Consider the following 11929-nt stretch of genomic DNA (forward strand, 5'->3'; position numbering starts at 1 on the left):
GGCGTTTACGGCAGGGAGTCAAGTCAGAATATCAGCCGCATTAAAATGATGCTTCTGTCAGTTTTCATCAGTTAAGATGCACACACGCTCATTAGCACAGCACATCGGTTCACGTTGCCTGACGTAGCGCACGGTTTAAATAAAACTTAACCTCATTCGAGTCGGAGGGAATTAAGAAAACATGAAGACCAGCCAGAACATGTTGGATGCAACCACTTTTGGGCTGAGAATCAAAGCTTTACCTTGATCCTGCGGAGGAGAAATAATGTGATGTTTCATTGTTTTCCATCCTCACTGTGCCACCCTGCTGTACTGGTACTGATACTGCTGATTCTGGGTGGGCCTGCTGTTCGCGCATTATTCATTGTCCCGCCTTCCTCCTCCCTCGCCCCCGAACTCCGATGAGCCCAAGTGAGCGCAGCCCCCGTCTCGCACTCAGCAGCTGGGAGTCACCAACATCAAAGCCCAGCATATGAATAATCAAACTGATATTTTTAGCTTCTCCTCTTCATGTTTCTGACCTCACTTCATGATAGTCTCTCCTTCACTCCCTCCCTCCACCCTGCTTCCCCTCTTTCTCGCAAATCGTCTCATCTCCCTTGTTCTCTCTAAACATCTCTCTCCCTCTCGATCTCTGCAGATCGCCGAGTTGTACAAGAAGCAGCAGCAGATTCAGAATCAGGGGGATAAAGCTGACCCAGAGGACTACTACTGATCGTCTGTAGTCATCAGCAGGGAATAATAAATAATTGAATTTTAAGTCTTGTAATTGTAAATAGCTTCTTTCTTTCTTTGTGTACTGTTGAATGAAAATAAAGGCACTTGCCAGTTTTAAGCGTCCTGTGTACGTTATTGATTTGTTGAGGCTGCTCCTTTTTTACTTACTTTGATTTCCTTTTGAGAGTCAAAATTGCGTTAACATCTTGCCACATGCGATGCACATAAATTCCTAAAACCTGCATCGATTCAGCAGTTACAGCATACCTGCCGGTATCAGATTCCTATCAGAAATTCACTCTGCACAGCTGCCAAGTAAACCCAGAAAAGTAAGGTTTGCATGCAAATATTTTTTTAGACTGTCCTTATTTCTCCTCAAAAAGGCAACAGCAAAGTGTGTGGCAATAATAGTACGAGCCAAAGAGATTGCCAACTGCCTAAAATGTTATTAGTAGCTGACGATGCCGGAGCTGACAGTTGCTCAAACAGCAGGACAAAAGCGAAGCACTCACAGCTTGCATTAGATGATGGAAATCCACTAACTGTCCAGCATGAATCAATCACAGATGTGTGGAAGGAGAGTCGCAGCGGTTTGAGCACCAAGGATGGGTGATTATGACGTGGAGAAAGAGGATTGTGAGTTTTCTGCACAGTGATTCCATGTGCGAGGCAGCGAGTGCTCGCGGAGATTGAACTACTTTGGTATTTGTGAGCTGTGAGCACCTCAGAATCTATTTTAATGCTAAACAGACTGAATGAGCGGGAAATATTTTGACATTGACAGACGCTCACTGCTTGAGAGATATGTTTTGCGAGTCACACATCACGCAAGGGCAACAGAGCTGCAATAAGAACGGAGGGGGAAAACTGTTGAACTGCAAATAAGCTCTTGTATCTGCAAGCATGTTGGCAGCAGTGCTTACTGACTAAGCCACAATATTGGCTCTAGGGGTGGTAATGTCAATCCACCATAAACTCCCATTCAACAGTCATCTCAGGGCATTTTCCATTGTAAGGAAAAGGTAAAGAAAGATACTCGATGATCCCCTGTGAGCTACGACATCGTCCGCGGGCGGGGAAATATAAACTGCATATCCTGGTGCATTTTATGTGTTCGATATGACTGCTTCCTGTTAAAATGGAGTTTTTCCTTCCCACTGTCATCAAGTGCTCGTTTTGGTTTCTGATATGATTGTAGGGTCTTTACAATAACAAGCACCTTGACTGCTGTGTTATTTGACGCAATATAAATAAAACTGGATTTAATTAACAATTTCTAGTCTATGAAAATCAGAAATTCAGTCATTCAAATTATTTTAGAGTTAAGGTTTTTTCGCTGGACACTGTAAAAATGTCCAGTTCTGAAAAGTATGTTTGTTTATGTACTGAATACTTAGAGCTTTGTTTTAACATGCAGTGCAAAAACTCAAAATCTTACCAAGTATATTTGTCTTATTTCTAGTCAAAATGATCTCATTACACTTAAAATAAGACACAATCAGCTACTGAGCAACATTTCAGTAAGGTATAGAAACATGTTTCAAGACAGTGAATCTTGAAACTAGAGAAAAATTAGAGAATTTTCACTTGTTCCATTGGCAGATTTATGTCACTTAATATAAGATATTTTACCTTGAAACAAGAAAAAAAATCTGCCAATGGAACAAGTGAAAATTCATTTTCATATTTGGTAAGATTTTGAGTTTATGCAGTGAATTACTGCATCAGTGTGACGTGGCATGTAGGTGATCAGCTTGTGGCTCTGCTCAGATGTTATTAAATCCCAGGTTGCTTTGATGGCGGCCTTCAAGTCTTCTCCGTTTATGCCTCGTTTGTTTCTCATCTTCATCTTCAGGCGACTTGGTTAGTCAATTTAAACGTATTATTAATATAGAGTGCAAGCTATTGGATGGTAGTTTTGGCACTCTGGGCAGCTCCCCATAAGGCTTTTCAGCAGATGGAAGCATGAAGTGTTATAATATGTTTTGTTAGACAGTTGCGTTGACATAGCCCACCAGCACCACCACATGCCATAGTGCCCCGAATAACAACAGATTGCCGGAATTTCTCACTAGACTTCAAACACCTTGGATCCAGTGCCTCATCAGTCTTCCTCCAGACACCAGGGCCTTGTTTTCCATAACACAAAGTATATTTTTATCTGGAAAGAGGACTCTGGACCACTGAGCAACAGTCCAGTTCTTTCCCTCCTTATCCCAGATAAAACTTCTGACATTGTCTGTTGTTCAGCAGGGGCTTTAGATTAGGAAAGCGACAGTTGGAGCTCCTTTCCTGAAGACTTCTGAGGCTGGTGGCTCTTGATGCACTCACATCAGCCTGAGACCAGCTTTTGACTCCATGTTTCATGACGATCCTCTCAAGCCTGCAGTCGATCCTTTGCTGGTGCAACTTTTCTCTCACTCTTTTTCCTTCTAGTCAACTTTCCACTAATATGCTTCCATACAGCCCTCTGCCACCAGCAAGCCTTTTCACCAGTGCACTTCTGTGGCATACCCTCCTTATGACTGACAGCTCAGCATCACATGATCACAGAGTGTCTTTGTTTTCTAATTCAGATCCATCCTCACTTCTTGTTGGTTTCAAGCCCCAAGATGCCAAAGCCTCACAGTGAGACCTTACTAACCAAAAGGTGACATCGGGATGGCCAGGTTTTATATACAGTGTGATGTACAAAACCAGGCTCAGGGGAAACCGCCATCTGTCTCTGCTTGTTCGGGTGAGCAGAGAAGAAGAGGTGAACAAAGAGAAAAAGAGCATAACAACAAACAATATAATAAACAGGGAGCAGTTTCAGGGGCCATTTGCTTCAGTTTACCAAAGGGGACACGAAGTTGATTATATGCAGCAGTGGTATATAAATACAGGCTCACCAGTAGCTTGAGCTTGTAGAAGCATGACTAAAGGATGGTTCAGTTCCAAGAAGGAAAGTTTGAAGGTAAATCTAAAAAGTAGAGAGGGCGCTTGTTTTCCAAACCTGGAAACCGATTCCACAGAAGATGGGCCAGATTGCTGGAGGCTCTTCCTCTGAAGTATGCTATGGGAATAATAAGATACTGTGAGGTCTTTAAGATAAGGTGGGGCTTTGCATGTGGTCCTGAATAAAATGCCTCAACAGATTAGGATTGATTGCTATAAAATCTACTACAAGTTAAACTTTTTTGATCACACTAAGAAAAAAAATCACAATAGCAATATTACTTCAGTATCTAAAAAGCATCAACAGCTTTTCTTGTGTATTTTTAAGCTAATTATACTCAAAGTGCAAAGTGAGATTGCCTCTAACCATCACTGTTCAGTTTTAATCTTCCTAATAAACATGTCTTATTGGGGTGATTATTGTGTGGGAGGAAGCCAGAGAACATGCAAACTCTACACAAATGTGTCCCAGAGGATTCAAACCCAGACCCTTTGGTGTGTGAGGCAGCGCAAACCTCTGGATCACGCTGCTGCTCAGCCCCCCACAACAAAAAATCTATTGACTTTACCTGTTTTGTTGCAAATTAAAGCTCTACTGCTGTTGGATGGATTGTTGTGAAATTGGGTTCATTTTCCCTTAATGATGAAGTGTAATCACTTCATTGATAATGCTACTTTTCATCTTGTCTGAATTTGAATTTCCAATGTGTTTTATGACTGAGGGGGAAAAAAGTGATTACCCTCAGCTGCACTTTTAATTAGCAAACCTTTCGGTCTGTAATGATGAACATATTAAGTATTATACCAGCCTGCTTACTGGCATGCAGATGCCATCTAGCTAAAGGCACCACTGTGCATCCTCACAGCTTCTAGCATAGACTTGGAAAATTGTGCCAGTTGTGCAGCATCTAACGCAGCATGTGGCACACTATTGTCAGTGTATTTACATGCAGAGTGGTTTATATTTCCCATAGTCGAAAGCTCTTGAGATCGCTATTTGTTATGCTTTCTCTGCATGCAGGTATGCATACTGCACGGCTGGTGGTTTGCCTATTATTTGTGCGTGTGGGCCGTGTCCTGTGTCTGCTGAGGGGGAGTTTGAGAAGGACACCATTGTGGCTGAATAATCATGGAAATACCAAATCCAGATTTGCCTGCCTGTTTTGTCTTCTGTTTATCTGCAGCACATTTTTCCTCCTATTTTATTCAGTCGTCCTTTTTCTCGTGTAAATACTGAAATGTTTTAGTCTAGTTTCTGCTTTCAATGTGTCGTCTCTCCTGCACATGAATATCATCATCACATCTCATCTTCAAGGAAAAAAACAAAAAGTAAGAACAAGGGCTTGCCGGTGTTACTGAAATCTGAATTTCAACCAGCAGTGTTCAGCTGTGCTGTTGCTTTAGAAAGGAGCTTTAAACATCCAGTTTGAGGGAAAAAGTCCCAAATGGGAATCACGCAGGCAGCAGAGCGTGGAATACTGAGAAAGAAAACATGTAATTAATTTAATCCCATATTGTGTGTGCTGTATGATATTGTCCATTGTTGTGGGTAACTGAAGGTTGACGTGGAGAGTGTCTAATTTGTGTCATTGTGTCAGTGGAGAGGAAATGATCAAATCTCCTTGGTTTGCTGTTGGGTCTAAATGCCTGCATGCTGACACTGTTCTGCATTTGTTCCCTTTTTTCTGCATGTCTGAACGAGGCTGTTTTTGTCATCTTTTCATGAACACGTGCATGTGTCCGTGTGTGTGTGTGCGCGCCTGGTCAACTGCCCGTGTATTTGTGTCACTGATGTTTACCGAGGGGGGCAGCTGGCACGCAGCGAACGCCTGCAGGGCATTGCAGCACAGCGGCCTCCATCTCTCCACTGAGGTCTCAGCCCATGTTCAAATAGCTGTGCTGTTAGTTCACATCAAGTCACCCGTTCAGACTGGACCCAGGGGGCAGTTGCTGCAGACCTACCTGCTCCCTGCCTCTGTTGAACTGTTTATCCACATGTTAAGAAGTGACTGGAGGCTCTTGGATGTGAAGCATGATTTGAAAGGAGAAAGGATCTCTAGGCTTGATGCACATGAAAGGCAAGCTGAAGATTGCTCCTGTGTGCTGAAACTGTCCCTGCTGTGTTCCTCTTTAAACTTTTAGGAAGTGTACCCTAAAGCCAGGATTATGGATTACCTCCAAGTGCACGGGGGGAAGGGGGCCTCTATAAAAAATGCCAGGTTTCACCTTTCTCTGTCCTTTTGTGTCCCTCTCTCTTTCCCCACCCCATTCTCCCACATAAGCTATCTGTCTTGTTCACAATAGCGCTTTCTCCACCCTTAGAACAATGTGTTTGTTCTCCTCCACCTCCTCGCCTTCCCTCCATCCCTTTCTATCCCTCCATCCATTTGTTTGGTGCTCTCTGTGACATCTCTGCGATGCCAGGCCACGAGGGAGAGCGGGAGGGACAGTCCCTGCCATTGTCCCCGGCCGAACCCACGGCATATCAATAGTGTTTTTCTTGAGCTTGAGCGCCCAGCGTTGGCCAGTAACCTTTCGGATTTGATGATGTCAGGCCCCCTCTGTTTTAGGCCCTTTATATGATTTCCCTCGTCCTCCAGTCTCCACTCTAACAGGGTATTAGCTCCTCAACACCAGAGACAGTGCAGAATTGTGCGTGCAGTGTGACTCATCAGCGCACTTCATCAGCTCATTTTAACTAATGCGAGTTGGGTTTAACTGTGCCAACAAATCCTTGAAATGAAACCACAAACAGTGGCGTTGGTAATTGTCTTCCAGTGTTTTTTCTTTTCTGACACGCCATGACAAATCACTGCTGTGCTTAAATTATTTAGATTTAAGCACAAAAACAGACCTAATTAGGGAAAAAGTTTAGCAGCGATATCTCTCATGGTTGAGCAGCATCCTGAAAATCAGACATTTGTTGACTGCCCCTCCACCACCACCACCCACACTCAGTTTTTCCGTGCTCAAAGTGGACAAGGGTCATAATTTCTGCTGGTGCTTGAGATCTGTGCCACTTGAATGTAAATACATTACTGACTAAGCCCCCCCAGTGGTATCCCTTGACACTAGAGCAAGCATAAGTTGAATGATGACATGTTCATAACCAGCTGCTCACTGTCAGTAAGACAGTGGACACCACTGTCCTCGAAATAAATAAGGAAAGACAAATAATAAAAGTACCTCCAAATAAGGAGTTAAGTTGTCTGCAGCAGACCGTTGTCCTCTCTTTATCCCTTCTGGTTTTGCTTTTTGATAGCGTCACTGCTGGTAGCATGAGTACCAACAGCCCATTGAAGCACAGGAAGTCCAGCCCATCCAGATTTCTGCATCCATACAGTGTGGGAATGATTGGATCCCCTGCTGAATATGTAAGTTTGTTCACTTACAAAGAAATTAACAGTCTAGTTTTTATGGAAGTTAGAAACACAAGTTATAAACTGATTTTGGTGACATTAAGTGGAAGAAGTATTTGATCCCCTAAAACCCAACCAGATTTCTGTCTCTCATAGATTGCTCATATAGTACAAATATTGTAACTGATTAATTGATTGTAGATACTTCTGGTCTAAATTTGTTATGTGTATACGGCACATCTGTCCACAGAATCAGTTTCCTCCATTTCACCTTCATGGGCAAGCCCAAAGAGTTGTGAAAGGATGTCAGGGGTAAAACTGTAGGCTGGACTACAAGACCATCAGCAAGAAGCTTGGTGAGAAGGAGACAACTACTGGTAAGATTATTTGGAAATATAAATATAAAATGACCATTAAGTATCTGAACAGTGTGAAGGAGAAACCAGGAGACTAAGGTTACATAAGGTCCAGCAGCAGGGCCAGTATCTGCTCCATCTGTGTGAGAAACAGCGAGAGAGCTTCCAGAGATGTGCAGGTTTCTGATCAAACAGCTTGAAGGCAAAAGGGGGTCTAATAAGGTGTATCTAATAAAGTGTCAGTGTGTGTGAATTTTCCTATACAAGCTTTGTAAGCACAAAATATCTGTTTTTACCCTAAAATCTAGTTTTTATTTCAGTTAACTAAAATTGCACTTAGCTTTATTTTTTTTTGTTTTTGTTAAGTTTTGATTAAGTACAACCTTAATAGACTTAGATTAACAACAGTGGATGCCAAGTATAACAAACGCGACTTACATTCATACCATATCGTAGTTAGTTTAACAGCATTTTACTAACTAGGACATATAAAACATCTCCACGAACAGGAGGTCCACAAAAGCGATACCACATACCTCCTATGGAGAGGCTGTGATACATCACAGACATCTGGACTCGCAAAGCAGTGTGACTCTACTGTTTTTCAGCCACGATTTTATTAGACATATTTTCAATCTTAGTGACTTTTTTTTATTAAGCACAAACAGTGAAAAAATACCAGGCAATAAGGGAGAAAAGTTGGAATACTCTCCACAAAATTAAAAATAAAAAAAGAACCTATGCATGACTGAACTTCAAATGGCTGAGGCGTCACTGTGAAATATAACCGTTGTAATCCTTTCCTGTAAATGACACTTGTGTGTAGATATTCACATTCATCCTTTAGTCTCTCTGCTTGCTCAGACATCAAAGATTTGTTTCAGAGTTTACACGAAAAAAACAATTTTAATGAGTTATTCCCTTTCATCATGATAAACTTCCTGCTTTTCAGCTGGTTTTTATGTGTTCAGGTGTTACATCACAGTTTACAATTTTATCACATGCTGTGGCTGTCTATACTTTGGACACAGTTACATATTTGATGTTTTCCCCCCTCTGTTTTGACAGTGTAAAACAATGCTGCTTATGTCTGCGATTCTTCACATCACCTGAGTCATCAAAAGAGATTTTAAAAAACATGTATTACCTTATTTTTTTCTTTGAAATCATCTTTTTTCCCCGTGCCAAGCTAATGTTGGTACAGCACAGCAAATAAACCCCTTTTCAATGGCAACAACAGCGCTGCCAAGTAAACTGAAACAGCAGTCCATCATTACATTAAGACATGAAGGTCAGTCAGTCTGGAAAAAAAGCACCTCAGGCACCACAAGCATCACAGTGGTGCTTCCCTGAGTTCAAGTATCTTAACCTCAACTGCTAGGTGAAGTCTGTGTGAATCAGTCTGTCATACTCTAGCTGTTGCAAGGAAACCACTGCTGAAGGACATTGAGAAAAACAAGGCCAATAAACTCAACAAATACACATTAGATGAGGTGGAAATCTGGATTTTGGTTTGCTGAGCATCTGCGTGTGTGCTTCACACCATGAAGGACAGAGGATGAGCTGTAATGGTGTGTGGCTTTTGGGGAGGGGGGACTTAGCAGGTGAGACTGCTGGAAATTTATTCAGCATTCAAAGCAACACTGTTTTGAGCAGCAGGGCTACAGCAACATCCTGCAGTGACACGCCATCCCATCTGGTTTGAGCTCAGGGGGACCATCAAAACACACCCCTAGGCTCTGCAAGGACTATTTGACATGGGACGTGTGTCCTCCCCTCTTGCACAGTTGCAGTCAGTTGTAGAAAATATTTCCCTGCTTTCTGATTTATTTATTTGCCTATTTGTCAAAGGTTACCTGACCCTGTGTGAATTAACTGTGACTAACTACATTTATTGAAAATCTGAGTTGACACACACAGGCCTCATTATTGCGCATCAATAAATCATATACATAGAACCTACTAACAAAGCAACAAAATATGACACAATGTAAAGAAACAACTGAGAAACATCCAGTCACATCTATTAGTCTTGAAAGTCTTACTAACCCATTTTAATGCTTTAGGACTCTTGCAAACCACACTGAGAGATATTATCCACAAATGGAGAAAACTTAGAAAACTTGAAACAGTGATGAACCTTCCTAGGAGCGACCTACCAAAATTACTCCAAGAGCACATCGACGACTTATTCAGGAGGTCGCAAAGGAACTGCAGACTTCTCGTGTTTCAGTTGACAATATGAAAGAGACTGAGCAACAATGGCATCCATGGGAGAGTTCAAGGTGAAAACCACTGCTGACCAAAGAGAACAAAGAGGTTGATCTAAGATTTATAAAAAGAAAATGACTCAACAATCTGTGAACTGAAAAGACAAATGTTTAACTTTTTGGAAGTTTTGAGTCCTGTTACACGTGGCACAAAACTAACAGTATTTCATTAAAATGACATTATATCAACAGTCAAACATGGTGTTGGTAGTTTGCATGGCGTGGAGTTGCTGCTTCAGAACCTTGAACCATGAATTCTGCTCTCTACCAGAAAATCCTGTGGAAGAAAGTTCAAATGTACTCGGGTTATGTAGCAGGACCGTTACCTGATACACACCAGCTTGAAAGCTCTGGCGAGCGTCGTCAGTCTGGACTTTGATCAAATTGAGATGTCCCGGCATGTCCTTAAATGTGCTGTTCATGCTCAAAGAGTGGCCCAAAATTTCTTCACAGCAACGTGGAAGTCTCGTCAGTCATTCCAAACGCTTGGTTGTAGTTCTTGTTTGGCAAACATGGCACAGACAGCTGTTAGGTTTAGGGGGTGATTACTTTTTCAAGTAGGATAGATTTGGATAGCTATGAAGAGTACGGAAAACAAACGACAGTTTCGCTAAAGAATTAGAATTTTTTTTTCTTTGTAAATCCAATGATGCTTTCATATCATTGCACATTTACAGAAACAGTGAAAATAAAACCATTGACTCTAAACTGTAAGCAGCTGCAGCTGCTGCTCTATGAAACACACTTCCCACTACTTAGAATAACTTCTCTAAATGTCAAAGATTACTAATGAATGCACACCTATGTCATACTTTTGGTCATCTACTCTTTCTTCTGTTGACCTTTTTTTGTTGTTGTTGTTGCTGCATCGTTAACCTGCCTCCTATTAGAAACCCATGGTGGAATAACACGGCTGTATTTATATTTAATCCTGCCTTCTAGCCTGAACTTTTGACAGTTTTCTGGCCAATTGCTCGCCATGGCTCATTTGCCTTATTTGGTTATGGAAATGTTTCGCTTGATTATTCAACCCCTTCAGCGAAACTGCGAGTCGATCCAGTCGCTAACGAGACCGCTTTGTGATGGGTTTATGATGGCAGCAGTTGTTGTTCCCCACTTCTCAGCGCTTCACTTTGGCCCACACTGAGATGCTTGTGCTTAAGGGGTTGAGATTGCAGTGCACTCCATTGGATCGCTGTTGACGGTCATTAGTCTTTTGACCTTGGTATGAACCAGCCTCTGTGGTGTGTATCTCTTCTGTCTTTTTCCCATCTCGACCGGCAAGAAACCCTCCAGCAGTCCCATCTTAAAGCGGCTCTTCATTCGCAGAAGCCCTCCACATTTCGAAAAAGACATCTGCACATCTGCCAGCCTGCCTTGTGATCAGTGCTGCACTCAGCTGTGACAAACATACTCCACATTGCAGAAAAATTAGACATGGATAGAGCTGACAAGTGCCCCTAACATCTACAGCTCGGGATGCCTTCCCAGCCTGTGCTTATCTGTGGGCTTTTCAAAGTGTGCTTGGTATGTTCTTTTTTCCTCATTCCATTGGAAATAATTTGATGTCAAAGGAAATGAGAAAATCACAAGGAAATGTGCTCTATAAATTTATATGGGTGTCTAATGACATGCCCTCACCAAATACAACTGAGGCCACTGTCTCCACCCGTGAAAACAAGCTTGATGGGTTACACAGGCAGACAGCTGAGATGGTTTCATTCGCACAGTGGCTAAAGCCTGAGGTACTTTGCGTATTCAGTCATCTCTAATAACACCAATTGATGTGAAGCCTTGTCCACCTCAATATGACTAAAGTGCAGCTGAGGACTTGTGTATAATTTTCCTAAAAAAAAGAAAAAATGTTAAAATTGGTCTACAGATCGAGTTTTCCCCGCTGTTTCCCGCTGGTATATCTTTTCCCTCTCCTCTACCTCTCCTCTCTGTATAATTTAGCAGCAGATGAGCTCTCCCTCTCCTGCATTAGTGTGCTATATCACTGCCAGCTAAAGGAATGGAGGCCTTCGCTCTATACGTGATACAGTTTCTGCCTGCCAAGCTCAGCTGCTGCCGCTGCCACCATCGCTCGGTGCTGACGAGTTTGGGTGCTTGCCACATTCTGCACCTGCCAGACTCATAAAGAATCCCCCTGTTTCTCTGGGGCCTGAAGGCAGGATCTGCAATAATTGTTCAGGATGTCGTGATTTAGACATTCAAGCCAAAGCTTAGACAGTTGATGGCGCCAACAAGTTGGCAGATGATCCATTTTGTTCAGCTGATCCGTCAGGGG

At 42.3% G+C, this 11929-nt stretch overlaps 1 protein-coding gene across 1 annotated transcript in view; it reads left to right on the forward strand.

Annotated features, from left to right (window-relative positions):
- lig1 (ligase I, DNA, ATP-dependent) overlaps window positions 1–831 on the forward strand; it is a 63535-nt gene extending 62704 nt beyond the window's left edge. The window contains exon 27 of the mRNA XM_086272130.1: window positions 641–831. Coding sequence (XP_086128256.1) covers window positions 641–715 — 75 coding nt within the window. The 3' untranslated portion in view covers window positions 716–831. The remainder of the gene's footprint in view (window positions 1–640) is intronic.
- Window positions 832–11929: the final 11098 nt, after the last annotated feature.

This window comes from Aulonocara sp. 'chitande type north' Nkhata Bay, linkage group LG18 (genome assembly GCF_057382095.1).
Source record: "Aulonocara sp. 'chitande type north' Nkhata Bay isolate Kocher_YH1m ecotype deep benthic linkage group LG18, A_spYH_male_GT1.1, whole genome shotgun sequence".
NCBI classification, from domain to species: Eukaryota; Metazoa; Chordata; class Actinopteri; order Cichliformes; family Cichlidae; genus Aulonocara; species Aulonocara sp. 'chitande type north' Nkhata Bay.